This window comes from Syngnathus acus, chromosome 24 (genome assembly GCF_901709675.1).
Source record: "Syngnathus acus chromosome 24, fSynAcu1.2, whole genome shotgun sequence".
Taxonomy (NCBI): domain Eukaryota; kingdom Metazoa; phylum Chordata; class Actinopteri; order Syngnathiformes; family Syngnathidae; genus Syngnathus; species Syngnathus acus.
The window spans coordinates 5,596,481-5,621,008 of NC_051108.1; the positions used below are offsets into that span (position 1 = coordinate 5,596,481).

The 24,528-nt window shown below is 38.0% G+C and overlaps 4 protein-coding genes across 6 annotated transcripts; all 4 read left to right on the forward strand.

The window, feature by feature from the left end:
• The first annotated feature begins 2,098 nt into the window (after positions 1-2,098).
• Positions 2,099-6,705, forward strand: frk (fyn-related Src family tyrosine kinase). Its single transcript, XM_037244413.1, has 8 exons — positions 2,099-2,659; positions 3,938-4,059; positions 4,131-4,294; positions 4,373-4,541; positions 4,643-4,801; positions 5,232-5,413; positions 5,523-5,682; positions 5,779-6,705. The coding sequence occupies exons 1-8, from the start codon at positions 2,274-2,276 to the stop codon at positions 5,985-5,987; spliced, it is 1,551 nt and encodes a 516-aa protein (XP_037100308.1). The 5' UTR covers positions 2,099-2,273; the 3' UTR covers positions 5,988-6,705.
• A 595-nt stretch (positions 6,706-7,300) lies between these two features.
• On the forward strand, positions 7,301-12,244 carry nt5dc1 (5'-nucleotidase domain containing 1). The gene is made up of 12 exons (XM_037244414.1): positions 7,301-7,393; positions 8,025-8,116; positions 8,512-8,583; positions 8,718-8,827; positions 8,953-9,032; positions 9,129-9,210; positions 9,326-9,500; positions 9,590-9,687; positions 10,220-10,341; positions 10,657-10,830; positions 10,910-11,075; positions 11,227-12,244. Exons 1-12 carry the CDS (start codon positions 7,301-7,303, stop codon positions 11,337-11,339), a joined length of 1,377 nt encoding a protein of 458 aa, XP_037100309.1. The 3' UTR covers positions 11,340-12,244.
• A 2,652-nt stretch (positions 12,245-14,896) lies between these two features.
• On the forward strand, positions 14,897-22,363 carry dse (dermatan sulfate epimerase). Of its 3 annotated transcripts, none has more exons than XM_037244847.1 (6): positions 14,897-15,077; positions 16,386-16,845; positions 18,069-18,322; positions 19,510-19,749; positions 19,857-20,064; positions 20,347-22,363. In XM_037244847.1, exons 2-6 carry the CDS (start codon positions 16,430-16,432, stop codon positions 22,091-22,093), a joined length of 2,865 nt encoding a protein of 954 aa, XP_037100742.1. In that variant the 5' UTR covers positions 14,897-15,077; positions 16,386-16,429; the 3' UTR covers positions 22,094-22,363. The 3 variants fall into 3 exon arrangements, with proteins under 3 accessions (XP_037100742.1, XP_037100744.1, XP_037100745.1); XM_037244849.1 differs by lacking the exon at positions 14,897-15,077 and adding an exon at positions 15,724-15,827; XM_037244850.1 differs by lacking the exon at positions 14,897-15,077 and having other exon boundaries at positions 16,563-16,841.
• Positions 22,364-22,847: 484 nt separating this feature from the next.
• ndufaf4 (NADH:ubiquinone oxidoreductase complex assembly factor 4) lies at positions 22,848-24,310 on the forward strand. The gene is made up of 3 exons (XM_037244115.1): positions 22,848-23,025; positions 23,106-23,209; positions 23,755-24,310. Exons 1-3 carry the CDS (start codon positions 22,890-22,892, stop codon positions 24,058-24,060), a joined length of 546 nt encoding a protein of 181 aa, XP_037100010.1. The 5' UTR covers positions 22,848-22,889; the 3' UTR covers positions 24,061-24,310.
• Positions 24,311-24,528: the final 218 nt, after the last annotated feature.

Below are 24,528 nucleotides of genomic sequence, written 5' to 3' on the forward strand. Positions count from 1 at the left end.
TAGATAGATAGATAGATAGATAGATAGATAGATAGATAGCCCTAGCTAACAAACGTCACCAAAGTACCATGAGCCAGCAACTTTTTTTTATTTTTATTTAGCTAACCCTAACCCAAGCTCTAACCCTAACCCAAGCTCTAACCCTAACCCAAGCTCTAACCCTAACCCTAACTCTAACCCTAACCCTAACCCTAACCCTAACCCTAACCCTAACTCTAACCCAGCTCTAACCCTAACTCTAACCCCAGCTCTAACCCTAACCCTAACCCTAACTCTAACTCCAGCTCTAACCCTAACCCTAACCCTAACTCTAACTCTAACCCTAACCCTAACTCTAACCCTAACTCTAACCCTAACTCTAACCCTAACCCTAACTCTAACCCTAACTCTAACTCCTAACTCCTAACCCTAACTCTAAGCACAATTACACCTTTAGCACATTGCACAATTACACCTTTAGCACAATTACACCTTTAGCACAATTACACCTTTAGCACATAGCACAATTACACATAGCACAATTACACCTTTAGCACAATTACACCTTTAGCACAATTACACCTTTAGCACATAGCACAATTACACCTTTAGCACATAGCACAATTACACTTTTAGCACAATTACACTTTTAGGGGATTTGAACTCAGGTCGCTGGGGTTAAAGTCCTGTGTACTAACCACTACACTACGGAACCCTCACATTGTATGGAAGGTACATGTATGCTTTTATGGAGCAGCTCACAAGCGAACTATAGTACGCAAATTTTTCCATGATAAAATATTTAGGAACCTACTGGGATTTGAACTCGGGTCACTGGGGTTTGGGTCCAGTGTACTAACCACTACACTATGGAACCCTCACATTACATCGAAGGTACATGTATGCTTTTATGGAGCACTCACAAGCGAACTATGGTACGCAAATTTTTCCATGATAGAATATTTAGGAACCTACTGGGATTTGAACTAGGGTCACTGGGGTTTGGGTCCAGTGCACTAACCACTACACTATGGAACCTCACATTACATCGAAGGTACATGTATGCTTTTATGGAGCACTCATGATAACATTTTTGAAACCTATGGGGATTTGAACTCGGGTCGCTGGGGTTAAAGTCCAGTGCACTAACCGCTACACTATGGAACCCTCACATTACATCGAATGTACATGTATGCTTTTATGGAGCAACTCACAAGCGAATCGTAAAAAAACCCCACAAAATGACTTTCACTTCCTTTTTGGACAGCAATTATGCATTAGCATAGCTCTAACCCTAACCCTAACCCTAGCTCTAACCCTAGCCCTAACCCATCGCAGAGTGGATTTATAAAAGACATATTGATGAATTGAGCACAACACAATAGGCTTCTAGAAAATGCTGCCACTCACAACGGTGCCACAAACTCTTTCCAATTTAATTGAATAATTTTGACTTGGCCCCGTAATTGGCAGGCGACCAGTTCAGGGTGTGGTCCGCTTTTCGCCTACAGTGAGCTGGGATCCAGCACCCCCCCGAGACCCCGTACAGAATAAGCAGTGATGAGAATGGATGGGATTTATACTGACATCTATCTGTTAGCACACATCACTACACGTATGTACAGTGATCCCTCGCTACTTCGCGTTTCGTTTATCGCGGCTTCACTACATCGCGGATATATTTTCCAAATTAAAAAATAATTTAAAAGTCAAAATAAAACTTTTAAATTGAGGAAACGTGTCTAACCTTTAGGACAATGTAGTATTGCTCCAAATGTTCGTTAACATTCCTTTAGGAGTCTGTTTTCGCGTGTTAGCACGATTAGCATCTTTCCGCTAACTCGTTAGCCTGCCCAGTACTTCTTGTTGGTGACCGTACTTCGCGGATTTCACTTATCGCGGGTGGTTTTTGGAACCAATTATCCGCGATAAACGAGGATTACTGTATACTGTATTTATGGTTTTTATGTAGTAGCGTGCGTGCGTGTGCGCGCGTGAGTGTGCGTGCGTATGCGTGCGTGTGTTTGAATTTCTATAAATCAGGAGGGGGAATTTCCCTACTTTTCCAGTAGTACTTGAAGGCGACATTGCCTCATAGCAAGTGACACTCCCCCAGACACCTCATCAGGTGTGATTGTACATTCAACCATGGACTATGCTCACCAAAGACGAGTGCTGCGCTCCGATACATTTTTATAATTGCTTCGGAATATTAAATTGACTTGTGGTGAATAATGAGAGAGACCCCGATTGGAACATGTACTCAAAATGAATTGCTATGATTGACTGCGAACATGGATATCCAAACGAGGTTTTCAGTTTGTTGCGGGAGTTGTCTCACATATTTTAAGAAATCTAATCCAAGTGGAATTAAGAAAGATGGCGAGAAAAAAGAACGAGTTGTTGTCTTTGAAAACCCTGGCGCTGTCCAAAGAAAGCAACCCAAGCCAAATTTCATCAACCAGAATGTTAATGTCGAGAATCGTTATGTCGCACTTTATGATTACTCTGCTCGTACCGAGGAGGACTTGAGCTTCAACGCAGGTGACCTTTTGGAAATTCTGAATAAAAATACCCAAGACTGGTGGTTTGCAAAAGGGCTCATTGGACTTTCGGCGTCGAAAGAAGGCTATATCCCCGCAAATTATGTGGCGCCGTTGGAGAGTATCAACGCAGAACCGTAAGTAGCGGTGGTGCCGCCCTAAGCAGTCATGTTCTCCATTTCCTGAATTGCAAAGTATAATCAGACTTTGTTTTATTCTTGTTTTTAATGTTAATGTATTATGTATAAACATAGTATGCCCGTATCATCTACTTTTTTGACCAATACTAAACGTAATCTTAAAAAAGCGCTTTTAATATTGACCTTTATTTTAGGCAATGTTATCAGACTAGTTGGTAATTGTCAAAAGTTAATAATTTACTTGTCAATACGTCAGGATTAGGCTTTCTTACGGCGTTCCTTGGCATATTACTCCAAAAGAATACTTCGTAAATATTTTCAAACATTATATGATATAATACATAATACTACAATATTATTATAATACATGATATAAACACAATATGACGTCAATTTTAAAAGTACAAATGCAAAGATAGGAATTTAAGTGAATGAAAGATCTTCTGGAGCAGCTTTGATTGACGAAACGGTGTACACAGGTTTATCCTGTTTTGTTTACATGGTAAAAGTAGTTTTGGTCGCTCAATGATTATGACGTCATGTCATGTTTCTTTGTCTAAACGAAGACCGAAAGTAAAAAAAGATTTGCAAAATGTTTCTAAAACATTACGTGTATCTAACTTTAAAACTGTTAATAGTATACCACACTACACTTGATGATTGTTATTAAATGTGTCATAAATTGTCAGAGAACTATATACTACATACCATACTAAAATAAAATACCCTCTATTTTTTTCCGGACAGGCATCTAATGTGGCCTATAGATTTGTTTATATTTCATTTTCAACCTATCTAGTTGTTCGTAATTGTAACCCTATGAATGCAGTATGGAATACAATGAATCAATCAGCAAAATACTTTTATTTTGTGTAGTTCTATTGATAACTATTTTTATTTTGAATAGGCTATTTGCTACATTCAAACAATGCATCTTTTATTATCATTATCATTATTATTATTATTATTATTATTATTATCATTATTATTATTATTCCGGTACACATTCACTGTGAAATATTGGTGACTCAGTAAAAAATATTTATGTATCAAGCTGGTCCCCAATACATTTAAAACACAGATGTCAAACTCAAGTTGTTGCAAGAAAGATGAAATTATTCACAAACACAAGCACTTCAAGAGATTCTGCATTGATAACTGTCAAGAAAAAAAAAAAGACAACTGAGCAGCTATTTAAACCATATATGTTTTGTCAACTTTTCTTTGTCTGACATGTCTGAATAACTTATTTTCTGTTTTCACGTTAATGTGTAGCTGGTATTTTCCGGAGACAAAAAGGGCGGATGCAGAGAAGATGTTGGTAACAGGACAGAATCAAGAAGGAGCCTTCCTAGTCAGAAACTGTGAAACCCAACCAGGGGAGCTCTCCCTCTCAGGTAAGAAACAAGTGATTGGACCAAGTTAACCCAGGAGACTTAAGATGTTTTGATCATGTTTTGTCATTCAGTGTTGGACCATGGGAAGGTGAAGCATTACAAACTAAAAAAAACAGAAGAAGGTCTCTACTATGTCTCAAGGACCAAAGTATTTGACACGTTGAAGAAGTTAGTGCAGCACTATTCCATACAAGCAGATGGGCTATGTGTGTGTCTGAGCCAACCATGTAAAAAGGTCAGAATGCAAAATTTTAGCTCGTTAAGTGCTAATATTGAACATTGCACAACAAATTGAAAATGTCTGTTTGTATAGATTGAAGCTCCACAGACTAATGGTCTATCCTATAACACTGTGGACCAATGGGAGATTGACCGCAATTCCATCAAGCTCCTACATAAACTAGGAGCAGGTCAGTTTGGAGAGGTTTACGAGGGCCTATGGAATGACACAACAGCCGTTGCTGTGAAGACCCTGAAACCTGGTAAGTCACCAACAGTAGGCGATTGATTACCGATTGAGAAAACATTACTTCAGGTTTTTTATTTCTTTTACTAAGAGTCTTTTGTCTCATATATATTCAAGGTACCATGGATGCAGATGATTTTCTCAGAGAAGCTCAAATCATGAAGAAACTGAGGCATGCCAAGCTAATCCAACTTTATGCTGTCTGCACCATGGAAGAACCCTTCTATATAATCACTGAGCTGATGAAGAATGGCAGCTTGCTCGAATACCTCCAAAGTATGTTTTTTTTAAAAATCTTATTATATTTTTAACTGGGGCGTTCCGATGCTTGCTGGTCATACCTTCGACGAATCATTAATCCCAAGGAGTCCGAGAGAGGAAGTGCGCCACCGTTTATACTCAAAGTGGTGTTAAAATGAGTAAATATCATGAAGTCTGTTATATGTCTTCTGTATATCTTAAATTAATATCCTTGCTGAATTGAAAATCCGCCGTGAGGAAGAGGGTTGAGTAAAATTCCGACAGAGGCAGAAATTCCCATATTTTTGGTGGAACATAAACGCATCACAACATATGCTCTGCTAGCAGGCTCCATGCTAATAATAATAATAATAGTAATCATAACAATAATATTGATAATAATAATAATAATAATAAATGTACAACTTCCACACAATGACTTTTACTTTTGTCCAAATAATTTCAGAGGACAAGGGTACCAAACTACAGCTCACTGACCAGATTGAGATGGCTGCTCAGGTGGCATCTGGTATGGCTTTTCTGGAGTTGCAGAATTACATTCACAGAGATCTAGCTGCCAGGAATGTGCTGGTAGGAGAAAACAACATATGCAAGGTGGCCGATTTTGGTCTCGCCAGGGTCTTTCAGGTATGCGTATTGTCAAATAATCTAGTATCGATGTTTTGGGACTGTGGAAGAAATTTTTGTGACTCAGGAGTATTTTGATTGTGCAATTCAATTTGTGTTTTGTATCTAGAATGAAAAAGTGTATGAGGCAAGAGAAGGTACCAAATTCCCGGTGAAATGGACTGCTCCTGAAGCCATCCACCACAACTTATTCACAATCAAATCTGACGTTTGGTCATTTGGTATTCTGTTGTACGAGATCATGACATTTGGTAAAATGCCATACCCAGGTAAGAACAGGTTTAAAAAAAAAAATAAAATGACACCATATCAACTTGTTTCTTTTTTTTTGTTAGCTCTGACAATTTGTTCTTGTTTTTGTTAAGACATGACAAACTACCAGGTTGTCCAACAAATTCCCCAAGGCTACAGAATGTCACGTCCAAACAAATGCCCCCATATCATGTATGACATAATGATGACATGCTGGAATGAGAATGAACAGGACCGGCCCACATTTGAGACCTTGCAGTGGAAGTTGGAGGACTTCTTTGACCTGCGTGCCACTTCCTACGATGACACTGCAAAATATTAGCACAATGAGCTGAGAACTCAATAATACATTTAAAGGAAAATCACTTGAATCCATACATACATTGGATATGTATTTTGAAATTTCCCGAGTTAAATTTAGAACCTGATTGACTTTTGATGTAATACTGTGACACCCTGGGAGGAAACTCGCTGTAGTCCTCCTGGTATTTTGTTTCGACAGCCGAACGGGTTCTGCTTTCAACAAAGAAGTAAATATAGTCTACAAATATCTCGATGAACCAGTTGTACTTGCAATTCACCTTAGCTGCATTCTTTCCACTTTGTGACCTGCTGTTCTTTTAACAATGTACGACAATGAGTGGATCATACTTACAACATCTTACCTCAGCTGATTGCATGCGATCTTAATTCTTGAAGATTCATGTACAGTAACTAGTCTTTTTAAACATACAATTAGAAAACATGGTTATTGTTGTCAACTTTTGTGTGTCTGGATATCAGTGGGTGTCATTCCTTTGCTGTACTGAGCAACCTGAGTATTCTTTTCCTAGTTTCTACTCTATGGTATTGTATATGATTTGCAAATATAATTGTGTATCATTTTAACAAAGTAGATTAGTGGACCGCGTAGGTAATTTTGTACAGTTTAACAAAAGTTTAATATCATGAAGTGATTATATATTAAACTATTGTTTAGTTAATCTTACTGAATTTTATGTTGAATAAAATAAGTTAATTAAATAAAATCCTGAAATTGCTATGTTTCTCTATATTGATTTTTCTTAGGAAATGAAAGCTCTTTCGGATGCTCATGAAGTCAAGAATGCCTATATACTATATAATTAATGCAATTTTTTTCACAAGTAATCCTAAAAATATAAAAAATATTTTTTATGAGCATATTACAATGAAGGAAAACATATGGACACTGTGGACATGCTTTGTGAATGTTGATTAAATAATATGTTAAAAAAGCCGTTTTACTCTACACATTTTTTTAAATGGGAGAATTTGCACAATCCTTTTTTGCCCAGCTGTTCCATTTGTAACCACAGGGTGGCAGTATTGCTGTTTAATACATACCAACCCGCCGTATCTCTCCAAAGACGAAGAAGACGCAGGCGCCTGCATATGTGCTATTTACACTAAAGGTTGTGAAATAGAAAGAATATCATATTGAATGTAGTAAACCAGCCGATGCTGCTTTACTGTTGACTTTAGCAGTTTAGTAAGCTTTAAGACCTTTTAAGATCATTTCACCGTCAGTGACACTTGAGTCATCTTATTGTGGGTCACGGTTTTCATTGTGACTGATTCTGCACATTTCCTGAACGTTTTACAGCTTCAGCTACGATGACAGAATTTTTCAGTTTGCTGGATAGTGATGTTATTGGTTTTGACTTAGACCATACTCTCTGTCGCTATCATCTGAAGGAGACCTCCAAGGTGAGTATGGTAAACGCATGCTCCGAGCTGCATTACATGACGCCGCACATCGCAGTGGATAAGCTCTCCATTGCAGTGAACGCGTTTGATTTGTAACTATAATATGTATGCATAATGCAAGTGCTTTGGATGTGTTTAAAGTTTGAATGTATTTGCAGCCTACAAATGGCACGTCCTGATTTCTATCGACAATTTTGGAAAAAAAAAAAAGTGTGGACACAATTAATTTGGAACACATACATTAATTCAACGGTAAAATAAATAAATGAATTTTTTTTAAGTTTGATTTTATGTCTAGATACTGTATTTGTTGTGTCGCTATTTGTGTAAGAGATTTTCCTGCACTGGTGTTTTTTTTGTGTGTGTGTGTCGTGACAGTCGCTCTTAGAATGAGGCCATTCTTCACAATTTTGAAAATATTGAATTTAAGGTTATCATTTTAGAACTTAACACTGCTAGAACTTAACACTGCTACAATGTTAAGTCGTCAGTATACTGCTTTTGTAAGTGTAAATTTACTATCCCGTCAAATTAACTATATATATACGTATATATATACGTATATAGATATAGATATATATACGTATATATATTGCTTCTGAGTAATGTGATAATGTATCTGTTTTTGCAGCTGATCTACGAGAGCTTTGCCAGGTATCTGGTGGAACATAAAGGCTACGATAAGGACCTATTAAACCTAACGCCTGCTACTTGGGATTTTTGGTAAGTTAGATGGAGAAGTGACAACATTTTAATTTGGAACCTGGATAAACGTCTTAAATAAAAGTTAAGTGTGTCAACAGTTGTCAACATTGAACATATTGTTACTTTTTTGCGAATTAATTTTCTGTTTGTTCTTTCACATTATACTTGAAATTGAGTTTTCGTTGTTATATGACAAGGTTCATTAATCATAATTTGATTTTTTTTGGTGGTAATCACCCAGTACTACTGTTTGCGTAGTCCTCATTACTACTTTTTGTTCTTTTGCTGTACTACAAATTATTAATGATGCTATAAATGAGTTATTTATGTTTTGTGTTCCAATTTTCCAAATGTAAACAAACATTTTTATAATTTTATTTAAATGGGCATTTAATGGTTCATTTTGTGTCCAGTTTTAAGGGCCTTGTGGTAGACCTTGAAGATGGAAACTTAGTGAAGCTTTCTGAAGATGGAACAGTATTGAGGTATGCTTTTACTCAATGAAACAACTTCCAAAAAAATATCTCATCATTTATGTTAGACCTTTACAGGCTAGTTCTTTAAAATGACTCTTAACATTGTTACCAAAATACTGTCCTGCAATGCTTTCCTTGATTAGAGCAACACATGGAACAACTGACCTGAGCACAGAAGAGATCATTAAACATTATGGTCCAAAAAGGGAGTGGAAGCACTTTAACAGCCTCAATACCTCTTTTGCAAGATCTGGTAATTTTCCACGACTTTACTTGTTGTGTTGCATAATCTGTTTAGTTAAATTGGCCTTATTTGCTATATTTCACTATCATTTTTAGTTTTATTAATTCACAACTACTCTATTTTGGATTATGCAGCTAAATACTATTTATACGACAACTACTTTGATCTACCTGGTGCCCTCCTCTGTGGAAGAATTGTGGACATGTTGCACAAGGTAATATTTCATTAAAACTGTGTACTGGATGTAGTTTCATGTAATTGTTAAAATTATAACGGGGAAAAATATAACATGTTTATATTTTGCGAACAGCGGGGTAATGAAGTGAATTCCGACTTTTGGAAAGACATGGTAGCTGCCATTGACTACAATTACAACACATCGGCATTTCGAGGTATGGAATTTATTCTAACTCAACATAATTTTTTATATTATTGGAGGTATTTATTTATACTGTTTTTTAAGACAAGCAAACTCGGTATCGTATTTATTTCTTTTTGTCTTTTCAGAGGATGCAGGGACTTATTTCCCCAATGTTAAGAGGGACCCAGGCCGTTATTTGCAGACTTGCTCCGAGTCCGTAAAGACTTGGCTCAGTAGCATGAAGAATGCAGGGAAAGTCCTCCTCCTTATTACAAGCTCCCACAGTGACTACTGCAGGCTTATCTGTGAGCACATCCTTGGGTATGGCTTCTCTCATAAACATTCAAAGATCCCCACTTCAACAGAAAACACACATTCTACCACTCACTGTTGTTTCTTTCATGTTGCAGGAAGGACTTTGAAGAGCTTTTTGATATCATCATCACAAATGCCCTTAAGCCTGGTTTCTTCTCCTTAAAACCACAACAGAGGTCCTTCAAAAATCTTGGTGAGCGCTGTCACACAGTCACCAAATAAATGAAAACCGTATTTTCCGGACTGTAAGGCGCACCTAAAAAACTACAATTTTCTCAAAAGCCGACAATGCGCCTTATAGTCCGGTGCGCCTTATATATGGACCAAATTCCTAAATTTAAACTGGCCCCAAGCGTTGTGTCATGAAATCAATCATAAGTGGCCCGCTGAAGACTATGAATCATGAATCAAAAAGACTATGGATCATTGTTTTGTGATTATAAAGTAATTTGTTGCGTCTGAAGTTGAAATAAAAAAGATAAAATGGAGAATGATTTGATTTGGATTAAAAATCTGACATGATGCATTAATGGTGCGCCTTATAGTCCGGTGCGCCTTATATAAGGACAAAGTTTTAAAATGGGCCATTCATTGAAGGTGCGCCTTATAGTCCGGAAAATACGGTATATAAATACACACAGACGCGCACACATACACAATTTAATCATTTATTGTTTTGTTTATTTTTTTTTATATATGTGGATTAATTCTTCCTTATATTCCAGTGAATGATGTCGAGGAAAGTGAAGATATGCCATCATTGGACAAACCTGGTTGGTACTCCCAAGGCAACTGGATGCACCTCCATGAACTGCTTAAAACCATGACAGGAAAAGCAGAGCCCAAGGTATTAACTCCACCTTGCATATTGCAGACAGTGTTTTTAATGGTGATATTCACAACAATGTGTTCAAAACTATTTTGGATGTTGAGTTGAAGTTACTAAAAGTGAATTTGAGTTTTGACATACACATTTAAATCAGTGAGTGTTGCCTGCAGCTCAATTTAGGAAATTGGAATGTGACGTGTTTGGACTTGTTTGTTATCTCTTTGGCAGAGTGCAAATTGGTCTTTTTTTTTTTGACTAGCCGTCGTGTGCCTCTAATCACTTTCTCTGAAGGCAAATGTTCTTTCATGTTACCTTTTTTTGCTCACCTTGTAGGTTGTGTATTTTGGAGATAGCATGAGGTCGGACATGTTCCCTGCCAGCAGCTTTGGAAAGTGGGAAACAGTGATGATTGTGGAGGAAATGGAGGGCGAGGGTGTGGCCAAAAGTGATGCAGCAAAGTCAAATGAGGCTCAGGTAGAGCCACAGGAGAAAAAGGGCAAGTTTGAGGTACGGTTCATGTCATTGTCTGGAAATGAAGAGTTCAATCAATTGAAAAATGGCAGACGCTTTCATTGTGTCTCAACAGGAAAGCATGAAGTCACCTTCTACAAAGTCCAACCAGTGGGGTTCCTACTTTGTTGATGTACATAGAAGTGGTGGTGAGGATGAGGATATCCAGAAATTGACCTGGTGCTGCCACTGTATTCACAAATACAGCACGATGGCCATCCCGAGCGTTGAGCACATAGCAAGTAGGTCCCGGCAAAAAAAGAAAAGCCACAAACCGTAATCGGTGTCAAACATGAGGCCCGGGGGGCCAGATACGGCCCGTCATATCATTTTATGCGGCCCGCGGTAGCCTGCACATATGATGATATTTTCAAATGTATTTCTTCTTCATAGATCTCCCTTTGGATTACAAGTTTCCCAGGTTTTCTCCTGATAAGCCATGCACAAACGGATACTTCCCGAGGCCCCCCGATTCGTTGCTAAAGAGATGCAAAAGTCTCACCTGAAAAGCAAGTATAACAAAAAGACTTATCCTTTCTTTATCCCTGTGGTCTGTGCCTCCACGCCAACCTGACGTTTCCCCCATTCAACCCCAAATCATTCGGAGAGCACAAATTGGCCTCATCACTGAATCGTTCAGAAAACTCGTTGAATGTAATGTCAGATACACTATCTGTAATCAGGCCTGTCTTTGGATATTGTTTTGTGGTTTAGTATACATGTGAGATTACAACATAGTATGGATGTGTGTCTGAGTACAGTGGTACCTTGACTTACGAGTTTAGTTTTCCACTTGTAATGCAAATCATATATCAAATAGTCTTTCACCGTCGAGTAATAGTCTGCTAAAAACAAACCAGAAACTGTAGCTTCTTTGTCCGCCATGTTTGTTTACACTGAAATTATGTTTAATCGGGAGGTATTAGGACATTTTTTGTCCGGCGTGAGAATATTCATGAATGAAATTGGTTCGTGTCTGATGTTTTGCCTCTTGTTGTTTACGGTACATTCAAAACTGTGATACCCGTGACCTTTTTTCATTTTGTGTGGGGTCTCTCGTCCAAAGTTAGGGAAGACGGACGATAATTTCTATCTAGCCGTGTGAATCAGGTTTAAGGTGCAGTATTATTGATGTATTTTTTTTGCAGGGGCACAAAGAATGTAAGCCTGTGAGTATTGTTGAATTTCCATCTGCATGTGTTGCTCCATTATTTGTGTCCAAATTGTTTCAAGGCTTTCCAACTACATCGATGCTAGTTTTGGTAGTCTGTCTTGGGCATTTTGCATTTGCACTGTGTTAGCATTTCGGTAGCAGACTCTAGGGAGCAATTTATTGTATGAACTGTCATTAGGCCTACAAACACACACATCAGAGCTTGCAAATAATTGGCCTAAGATTGGCTCGTATCTCGAAAAATATGTCAAGGAACCACTGTATGTATGAAGTAGCCTAATTAGTTGTGAAAAATGTTACGTATTAAATAGGATAATTCTTTTAATTACTTCACTGGTTCTTTTATATCAAACAAATTATTTTAGGTGTATTTACCTGACATGTTTCGGCGGGTTCTTCCGCCTTCATCAGAGTGTCACTGATGTGGTTGTGATGCGTCTTTATCAGCTGATGGATGAAGGCTGTCAGTTCACCTCTCCAGGTTGTAGAGAGCATGTAGGCTCCCTCGTCCCTGTTGATGGTCCTCGGGCCCCGCTTGCGGATCTCAATGGCCTCCCTGATCCAACGCTGATGTTTGTTTTCTTCAGTGCGGATGACTCTGGCCTTTTCCCAGTCCATGATGTGGTTTTCTCTTTTACAGTGGTCGGTAATGGCTGACTTGTAGTGTTCCTGTTCTGCTTGTAGTTTCATTGCTCTTGTTTGTCTTGTTGCCGTCTCCTTCTCACATTCCTTCTTGCAAGCGGGGCCCGAGGACCATCAACAGGGACGAGGGAGCCTACATGCTCTCTACAACCTGGAACAGCATTCTGGAGAGGTGAACTGACAGCAGAGGGCGTGACTCACCTGTCAAATCTGACAGGTGAGCCACGCCTTCATCCATCAGCTGATAAAGACGGGTCACAACCACATCAGTGACACTCTGATGAAGGTGGAAGAACCCGCCGAAACATGTCAGGTAAATACACCTAAAATAATTTGTTTGATATAAAAGAACCAGTGAAGTAATTAAAAAGGAAAAACAAGATGAACTTAGTACAATTAATTCTTTTAATTTCTTCTGTTAGATTATTTTAACGATTGTAAACGTCTGTATTAAATGGTAATACACCCAGATGTGAATACCTCAATGACGTGTTCCCTTACGCACAGCACAGGGTGTTTGCAAGTGCTTTGTTTTGTGCCATCGCTCTTATTTTTGAGTATTCTTAAAAGTAATGTTTCGGTGTGTGAATTTTTCGTAAATTCTCAAAATGAGGTGTAAGTCTGTTGCCTTTGAAAGTTTTGTGGATGTAAATCTTAAGGTCATAAAGTGTCATTAAAAGGATGTACAATGGTGTTTCAATAAAAGGTATTGAATTAAAAAAAATATTAATTACTGTATCCTGCCCATTATATTACACTATATTATATTATTATATTAGATTGTTATCTTTGTATAATAGATGTGTATCATGTGAGTTACTGTATTTCTACGCATTAGTTGTATCTAGTGCAACATTTTTTTTTCATCAATTTACTTTTAATAGTTGGTAGTAGAAGTTCTACTTCACGGATTTTCGTTTTTCGCGGGTGGCTCGCAGTTGCATAAGTGTGAATGACATCTGCCCTCATGTTCGTACTTAATTCCATTGCATAAGGCAAGGGTGTCAAACTTATTTTTGCACGGGACGCATCATAGTCATAGTTTGCTTCAAAGGACCATTAAAATTGTCAACCCAAATAAATGTATGAACGTCTCATATAGGACAGGCTACACAACAAATTGATGAATAACTACCGTAATTTTCCATGTATAATACGCCTCCATGTATAATACGCACCCTAAAAATGGCATGTCGATGCTGGAAAAAAGCTTGTACCCATGTATAATACGCACCCAAATTTTGACTTGAACAACCGGATGTTATTCTGCCGGTCAGTATCACTGCGCGTGCGCTAGCAAACTCGATAGCGAAGAAATGTTTCGGATTTGTGTAGGGTACATTGTGACAGCAAACGAGCAGGTGATCGAGCAAGCGTCTGATACGAGAGCATTGTGTTCGTATGGAGCGTGTTTGAAGTGAACAGCAGAAAAGAAAGGAACAAGGCAAAATGTTGTGAAATAAAATATTACCTGTAATACGCATTTAGGTAGAGAACTGAACTCTCGCTCTTTATATAGCTGACGTGTCTTGCGCATCCGTTCTGCGCATCTGTAATGGCGGCCTCCGTATGATATCCGGTTTGCGATGGAGATTAAAAAACAAACAATATTTGACAATAACACACCATCAAGGATTGCACCATCGCATCAAACGATGTGTCGTCAATTATGGATTTTACTGACTAAGTGTGTTTGGCAGGATGGCTGAATGCGATGCGCGATTGACAACAAACAAGAAGTAAGGTGATTTCAAGTTTTATTTCGAGGGAGATTTTCTATTTTGTACCCATGTATAATGCGCACCCCAGATTTTAGGACAATAAATTAGTTAAATTTTGCGCATTATACATGGAAAAAGATAAATAAAAACGGTTCAAATATTTCGAAACGAAAAATTGAAATCAAATATTTAAAAATCAAAATTATTTAAAATAATGAATGCTAATAAAACAATTAGTAACAATATCTCTTTTTTTTTTAAAGTGAAAACATTTTGAAATTTTTGAATTGACATGAATTTGATACACTATTTGTCTTCGCGGGCCACCTAAGATGACGTAGCGGGCCGTATCTGGCCCCCGGGCCTTGACTTTGACACCTGTGGCATAAGGTGTAATACTCAGGTAAACATATAATGGATTTAGATCCACATTCTCAAAACCTTTTCTGAAACCGCCACCACGTCAGACATTTTGAATCAGTACAAGAGTTTGTATCCGCTGGGTCGGGGGGCGCTGAAGAACCGAAGGTCTCCCCCTTCCCCCGCCCCTTTTTTTTCAACTACACTTAGGAGCATTTTGTTCCTTCCTCGCCCTTACATTCCTTTGTACTGCTCTTAGTCCATAAACCTCCTTCTTCACCTTGACATCGCTGGATGAAATGATTTGAAATGACAAGAATAAACTTGATGAACATTTCCTCCGACAGGTAAGGTGAACGCAAACGCATTCCTTCAGAGCTTTAATTTGGAGGAACAAGGCTACTTTTGTATGATCGTTTGGGATATTATTGCCATTAGAGAGACGTGCTGGCGTTCATTCCAGTTTTCCACGGAGGACTCCAAAATCAACCATATCGATTGTTAAGTTTTCTTGCAAACGTACAAAATGGGCCCCCCGGGTCGCGACGAACTATCCCACTTCCTTATGTGCATGGGGGACATCAGTACATTAATATTACATTGTAAAAACGGAATAAATAAATTCGTTGTCGCCATCGTACTTTCAACTGCTAAGATAAAACTGCAAAAATAAAGTTTTGTTATGACTAATAATTATAGCCTAGTAATAATTATTCAAAATGGTTTTAAGTGAATGTAGATGTTTGTTTTATTATACGTATAATTAATTATTATTATTCAGCCACTCATCCATTTTATGAACTGCTTATCCTTACAGTTCATATTTATGCCAAAACAACTCACTGTTTAATTAAATGTTTGTATGTAATATATTTTATTATTTTTTCATAGAAAAAATATGTTAGGTTGTGGGGTAAAATGTTATTTTTTTTACATTTTAAAATCATGGATTATTTGAAATATTTTATTTGCACATCACTGTCAGTGTGGGCGGCGTGATGAATCACTGCCTCACAGTGCAGAGGTCATGGATTGGATTGCGGGCTTCCTGTATGCAATTTGTATGTTTTCCTAGTGCCTGCGTGGATTTTCTCCAGGTACTCCCTTAACATTCCAAAAACATGCATGGTAGTTGAACTGAGCACTCTAAATTGTGTGTGGGTCCAGCACACACAATTTATTTAACTATATTGTTGTTTTTTTAAGCAGGCAAATAGCTTAACTTATGATATGTGATGGAAAAACTAAGGGACAGAATACATCAAGGCATTAGAAAATTGTTTTTCAGTTTTCTGGTTTTCCAGCTGGCTATTGCCAAGAGCTCTGCTAAGCTCATGGAATTTACTCACTTGAAAACAGAGGGCTGACTAATAATTCTGTGAAGCACAGCAGTTTGCTTCTGCTGAACCTCAGACTTATCTGGTCATACCTCTCGTCTAGTTTGATTGATCAATATTTGTCTTACGATGAATATGATAATCGATTTGGGGAACACAACATCCACAGATGGCCGGTTCGTGGCAAGTTTTGTGCTCAATAATGGGTTATTTCTGTTGGAAAGGGTTAGTTGTCAACAGCTGTGTCTTATTATTCTGAGAATGTGGGGCTTTTTTTTGTGCAGAGTATGACTTCTTCCAATCTTTTTCCTCTCTCAGCTAAACTCCTTTGGCAATGTCGCAGCCCCCTCTCTGATGAGACGATGAGAACCCACACTCGTGGGGCCCCGACAGTCTTCCTCTTAAGTCTGCTGCTGCTGCTCAGGCTGCCTCCGACTGCAACGGACCCAAGTGGTGGAATCCCCTTCATGGGAGGCAACTACAATGGCCACCCAATGCTGTATTTCGATCGGGCAGACATAGAAGAGCTTCAGATGGCAGCCGGAAGCACTCATAAGGAGATGGCTAGAAGAATCCGCCAAGCTGGGGAAACCATGCTTGAACACCCAGAAGAGTACCTGCCACCTTGGAGCCCGGTAGAATTCAGTGCCCGATGGAATGAGGTTTATGGAAACAACCTGGGTGTGCTGTCCATGTTCTGCTTGCTGTACCCACACAGAGCTGGAGCACTGGATCTTGTCAAAGACTACATGGAGAGGATGGCAGCTCAGCCTAGTTGGTACATTTTCATCATCTTTATTTATTTAATTTATTGGATTTGTGGTGTGTCAGTGTATTATGCTTTTAATCCAGGGTTGTCAAACTTATTTTTGTCGCGGCTTCGTCATAGTTTGCTTCAAAGGGCCATTAGAATTGTCAACCCAAATAAATATATGAACGTCTCATATTGTATATATAGTATAGGCTACACAACAAACTGATGAATAACTAGTTTTCAAAACAGAGACTAATAAAAACGGCTCAAATATTTCGAAATGAAAAATTGAAATCAAATATTAAAAAATCTAAATTATTTCAAATAATGAATGCTAATAAAAAGTTGCTAACAATATCTCTAGTTTTTAAAAGTGAAAACAATTTGAAATTTTGGAATTAACATGAATTTGATACACAATTTGTCTTCGCGGGCCACCTAAGATGACGTGGCGGGCCGTATCCGGCCCCTGGGCCTTGACTTTGACACTTGTGTTTTAGTCATTTATTTATTACACAGCGTATGAATGGTAAATGGAGTGCTTTTATCAACATCACTGTATTCAAAGCACTTCACAAAGTCTATTCACACACCCATTGATAGCCACACTGTGTTCTGACAGCGTGTCCCTGTCTGAATCTGATACGGCAAAAACGTTGTGTTGGGAAACTCCGAATGTTATTCAGATGTGCTGTTGGGTTAGTCAATCGAGCCGTATAAGGCAGATAGTGAACAGATGTGTTCGGGGGGGGGGGCTCAGTCACAGACCGCAGTACAAACACAATGAAACGTCGACAAATAACTATTTAAAGGTTTTGTTCAAATTTGTCTTAAAACAGTTTACGTCATTTTTGTCGCGGGCCGCATAGTTTTCTTCAGAGGGCTATTATGACTGTCAACATCTAATATTATATACAGTATAAGCTACACAACAAACTGATGAATACCTAGCTTTGAAATCAGAGACGAGTAAAAACTGTGATGAATAGTAATAGAAATTGCAAGCAATATCTGTAGTTTTTAAAAGTGAAGACAATTTGCAATTTTAGTATTGACACAAAAAATGGAAATGTGTTTCACAGCTGTTTGCAAAAGCATGTTTCCATCAATGATAGGAAATGAAACTTACAGATGTGAATCATGTGATTATGAATAGTCCCTTGCAGTATAATGGAAGTCACAACTACTCCTTAACAAAGTGATTGATTGCTGTGTTGATGGAAAAAAAAATCTTTTTTGTCCTGCAGGTTGGTAAAAGATGCCCCATGGGATGAAGTTCCTGTGGCACACTCCTTGGTTGGGTTTGCCACAGCTTATGACTTCCTGTTTGAATACTTGAACAAGGATCAGCAGGAGCGATTTCTCCAGGTGATCGGCAAGATATCTCATCTTATGTATGAGAAATCCTATAGCCGTGGTTGGGGATTTCAATACCTACACAATCATCAGCCAACTAATTGTGTGGCTTTGCTCACAGGAAGCCTGGTTTATATGACTCAAGGTTAGTAAGAATGTGTTTATGTCTCTTTAGCATACAGCAGGGGTGTCAAACTCGTTTATCTCGCGGGCCGCATTGTAGTCATAGCTTCTTTAGGAGGGGTTATGTCTCTTTAGCATACAGCAGGAGTGTCAAACTCGTTTATCTCGCGGGCCGCATTGTAGTCATAGCTTCCTTAGGAGGGCCTGTCAACCCTAATAAATGTATGAGCACCTCATATTATATACAGTAAAAGCTACAAAACTAACTGGCAAATAACTCGTTTTCAAATCAGACGAGTAAAAACTGGCCCAATATTTAAAAAAATATATATATTATTAAAAGTGAAGACAATTTGCAATTCTAGTAATGACACGGATTTGATGCACAATTTGTCTTCGCGGGCCACATAAAATGATGTGGCGGGCCGTATCTGTCCCCCGGGCCTTGAGTTTGGCACCTGTGTCATACAGGATTTCATAGTGACAAAAAAAACCCTGACCTTACTACGCGTAATTCATTCGTGTCAAACACAAGGCTCGGGGGCCAGATATGGCCCGCCACATCATTTTATGTGGCCCGCAAAGACAAATTCTGCATCCACTTTGTGTCAATACTAGAATTCAAAATTGTCTTTACTTTTAAAAAAATAGAAATATTGCCAGCAATTTTAATTATTCATTTTTTTTAATATTTGAACAGTTACTAGTCTCTGATTTCAAAATTTGTTATATATTACAAATTACAAATTGTGCATCCACTTTGTGTCAATACTAGAATTCAGAATTGTCTTTACTTTTAAAAAAAAATAGAGATATTGCCAGCAATTTTAATTATTATTCATTTTTTTAAATATTTGAACAGTTACTAGTCTCTGATTTCAAAATTAGTAATATTATATATACATACGTATATGTGTGTGTGAAACGTTCTGCAAACTCTTATTCTCACACATATTTAATGTAGTTGGAAAAATAACAGGAAAAGTACTTCTCTGGGATTTCAAAGGTTATCATAGCTCTAAAAGCTTGGACCTGTCTTGTCTAGTTTAATATTTACAGAAAAGAAATACTGCCAAAAAGCAAAGCAAATATAACACTGTGTCGATATACATGCAAGACCCAATAGAAGGTGAAATTCACAGTTTAATGTTAGGCTCCAAAAGCTTTTTGTTCAAATAGCTTTTTTTCAAATCGCTTTTTGTTTTCAAGGTTATCTACAGGAGGCTTACCTGTGGACAAAGCAGGTCCTGTCCATCATGGAGAAATCTATGGTTCTTCTTCATGATGTCACAGATGGATCCTTGTATGAAGGAGTGGCCTATGGGACCTATACAACGCGCTCTCTGTTCCAGTACATGTTTCTGGTGCAGCGACACTTTTCCATTAGCCACTTTGATCACCCTTGGCTTCTAAAACATTTCAGTTTCCTATACAGGACCATCCTTCCTGGTAATTTCCACACCGTCATTTTGTTGCTTAGTTTTCAACCTGTGTTGTTGTATAATGCGCATCAAACTTGTATAATGCACATTAATCTCCATTTTATTTTATTTTAGGATTTCAGAGAACTGTTGCCATTGCTGATTCCAACTACAACTGGTTTTACGGACCTGAAAGTCAGTTGGTCTTCTTGGACCGTTTTGTAATGCGTAATGGAAGTGGGAACTGGCTGGCCAATGTGATTCATCAAAACAGAGTGACAGACGGAATTGGACAAGTTGGCAAAGGCCAGCGATGGTGTACTCTCCACACAGAATTTATCTGGTGAGCTTTGGAATGTGTGTGTGTGTCTGTCTTTACTTTTAAAAAATAGAGATATTGCCAGCAATTTTAATTATCAATCACTTTTTTAAAATATTTGAACAATTACTAGTCTCTGATTTCAAAATTAGTTATTATATATATATATATAATATAATTAAAATATATATATATATATATATAATTATTTTTTTATCTGTATTTTTTAAAATTATTATTATTTATTTATTTCAAATCTTTTTTTAACCTCTCATTTTCAATTTTTTTTTTTATTTTTTTTTTTAGGTATGACCCAGGCCTTATTCCGAGGCCTCCATCAGATTTTGGAACTTCTCAGCTACATTATTTTGAAGATTGGGGTGTGGTGACCTATGGCAGTGCTTTACCTACTGGCACAAACCGCTCCTTTCTGTCTTTCAAATCAGGGAAGCTGGGGGGACGTGCAATTTTTGATATTGTTCACCAGAACAAATATAAAGAATGGATCAAAGGTTGGAGGAACTTCAATGCTGGCCATGAACACCCTGATCAGAACACCTTCACCTTTGTGCCCAATGGATTTCCATTTATCACTGAGGCACTGTATGGACCCAAATATACTTTGTTGAATAATGCAGTATTATTTGGTCCAGCCCTCACAGGAAGTTGTTTTAAGCCATGGGCTGGCCAGGTAACAGAAGCCTGTGACTCAAAATGGCTGAAATACAAGATGGGGTATGCTGCTGATGCTCATGGCAAAGTAGAAGCAGCCATGGAGAAACAAGGAATGGTTTTCATTCGCGGGGAAGGACATTCTGCTTATAATCCAGACCTGAAAATCCGAAGCTTCCAAAGAAATATTCTCCTCCTTCACCCACAACTTTTACTTCTGGTGGACCATATCTATTTGGAACCCGATAGTCCATCCAGGGCTATGAGCACGTTCTTTCACAATACTGAACTGCCATTCAAGGATATAAAAGAAGATGGTATTTATGGAGCATTTATAGCTCATGGAATAGACAAATATAAAATGTTCTGGATGGATGACACAGGTCACAGTAAGAGAGGGATAGTAGGATACTGGGCTTATCCACGAGGGTATCCATATAGCGGCTCGAATTATGTGAACGTCACAATTCCGTTAAGATATCCTCACACCCGAGTAGCTTACATTTTCTTTGGACCCGATGTGACTCTCATCAACTTCAACCTACGTGGTGATGACCAGAGAGTGGATATTCACCTGACCACTAAGGATCACACTTATACAGTTTATCTACTGACCGGAGAAGTTGTCAGCAAGCCGATTTTTGCCATGGTGATGATGGACCAGAAGAAGATTGTGTTTGAGAAAAAATCTACTCCAACAGAAAGCTCACCTATGGAGGTTGAGGAATATGTCAATATGATGGAGGACAATCTCCAGCATGTCAAGCCAGTTTTTCAGCAGATGGAGCGTCACATTCTCGGAAAGGTATTAAACACTGACAGCTTTCGAAAGACGGCAGAACGCCTGCTCCAGTTCTCTGATAAAAAGAAAACAGAGGAGGTCATTGAGAAGATGTTCGCATTGTCAAAGAAACAGGGAAAGGATAAGATGGGAAAGAAAATGAACCTCGGAGAGAAACTTTCCGAGACTCTACCTGACATTTTTACACCGATTGAGTTAAGCGAAAAGAAAGTACGCCAGAGGACATCTAAGCGTGTATATGAGGACAGTCCAGAAGAGGGAGATACGGACTCGCAAGCTTTTATAGAATATGCGGACAGCCATAAAAACAAAAAGGGTGGCTTTGTGAAAGGCCGAAAATTCAAAGAAGTACATATGTCGGTGACAGCTGGAAGTGAACGCACCTCGAGCACGGCCACTTCAATAAGATTGTTTCTTCTCTTGAACACTGCCACTTTCTTTTTTCTACTCGCTATTTTATTGACTCGCTTTCACAGGGGTCGAAGCATTCACACACAGAGATGTTTTTATACCATCCTTATGATTGACTGCTTGATCTTACTGTACCTTTACTCATCCTGCTCTCAAGTACAGTGTTAACATCATGTGATTGTTCTGCTTTAAATCGGATGCTCGACATATGTCAAATGTCTCTTCACTTGAAGGAGAATGGGGATAATTTATGAATTGATTAATAATTGGCTATTCTAAAATCTGAAAGTGTGTGGTCTAAAGAACAAAAGTGATGTCAACGAGGTGAAGTTACTTCCATGCAGAGCGTCTCCTCAGGGCAATATTATTCTACTCAGTACAATGACATGGAAAGAAATCACAATCATAGACAATAAAAAAAAAAGATAAAACAATTGATCCCACGACTTCCGGCCTGCCTTGTCCCTCTCCTTCTCCTTTCCTGATTTGTGAAATACAGGACTGTCTCAGAAAATTAGAATATTGTGATAAAGTTTTTTATTTTCTGTAATGCAATTAAAAAAAACAAAAATGTCATACATTCTGGATTCATTACAAATCAGCTGAAATATTGCAAGCCTTTTATTAGTTTAATTTTTGTTTTTTTTAATTGCATTACAGAAAATAAAGAACTTTATCACAATATTCTAATTTTCTGAGACAGTCCTGTATGTTTCAAAACAAGTGTGTATGAAATAGCATCCATCAACTACTTATCCTTAAGAGTCGCATATTATCATGTTATTTATCTTTTTATTCGTCCACGTGTCTGTTTGTTTATTCATTCATTTGTTTATTTATTCATTCATTCAATGTGAGAATCCCCGTAGGCGACTAAAAACTCCGATCCACTAGATGGCGATAATAAACCATTCAATATTGTTTGCCGTCCATTAGTGAAGACCGAACAAGACAGTTGGGTAAGATGGGTGCACGGGTCGTCCGAATGTTCCGAAATTTCAATTTAGAAAACAGGGTTGTGCGAGAAATCTCGAAAGAAAAGCCGCGATCTGCACCAAGGCACAAGCTCACTCCCCCGACCACTACCGATCCAGGTGAAGGTAAGCGATTGAGGTTTACTGGTTTGAGGTCGTCGTGTTTTGTGTTAATGTGAAACTGAGAACGTGTCATTCGTTGTCAGCTGAGATTTCATCGGGTGCTGTCCACCAGAAGAACGACCCTTTATTGTTAAATTTGAAGTCGGTGTATGTGGAGTCGAAAGATAAAGCTGCAAGTCCCGTAAAGGTCAGTACTACTACTTGAACGTGTTGGCAAAAGCTGAGTAACTTTTCGACCTTCATAAAATACTTTCATACGTCTTAAACTACAAAGCTAAACTTGTGTTGTCAATATAACTGATGACCGAGATAAGATGCCGATATACAGTAATCCCTCGTTTATCGTGGATAATTGGTTCCAAAAACCACCCACGATAAGTGAAATCCGCAAAGTACAGTCACCAACAAGAAGTACTGGGCAGGCTAACGAGTTAGTGAAAGATGCTAATTCGAGATCGTGCTAAAACGGACTTCTAAAGGAATGTAAACGAACATTTGGAGCAATACTACATTGTCCTAAAGGTTAGACACGTGTTTCCTCAATTTAGAAGTTTTACTTTGACTTTTAAATTGTTTTTTAATTTGGAAAAGAAAACGCGATGTAGTGAAGCCACGATAAACGAAACGCGAAGTAGCGAGGGATCACTGTATATACAGTTGATAAATGCATGCAACGTTTAATTATATAATTTTCCATATGTCCATTCATTCACATTGTCTTTCTGTTTTCAGTCATTAAAGGAAGTGTCTGTGGACGGAGAAGCAAAGACCCGTCCGATGAAGTTCACTCTTCCTGGCGATTCACATAGCCTAGCAAATGTGGAAAACATTCCTCACGGCAAACTGACCATCATGGAGGCTCTCAAGGCTCTTAGCAGCCATCAGAGTCATCCTCAAACATGGACATCACAGAGAATTTCAGAAGAATATTCTCTGAACTTGAAAGAGACTAAATCTTTGCTTGAGTTTTTCGTTCCCTTTCAAATTCAGATTATCCCACCCCAGATTTCAAATGTTAAACAATTGAAGGCTTCATAGGAGTGGATCATGAACAAAATTGATTTGGAACAAGTTTGTGTTCAACTAGGACATTTAACTTGAATATTTATTTGAATTATTTTGATTACCTGGTATATACATCTTTTTCTGTAAAACACCTTGACACAGATGTGTCTTTTGAGACAAAAATTATGAATTGAACAAAGTACTATTGCAAGAGTGTGCAAAGAATATATAATAGTCACATTGACATGAAAGAAAAATAAATCTCTGATGTCAAATAACTCAACTATAGTGTGGTATTGTAACATGGTGAAACTTGATTTTGTTTTCAGATGGCTCACAAACTGATTTTTTTTTTTTTTACACAAAAATGAATGTAAATGTTGCAGGCAATTTTATTTATTAAAACTGACAAAATAAAGAAAAGATAAAATTAAAAAAGTGTTTTTAAAATAATGAAAACTCAATGAAACTACATTTAATTTCAATACATATTAAAAACTG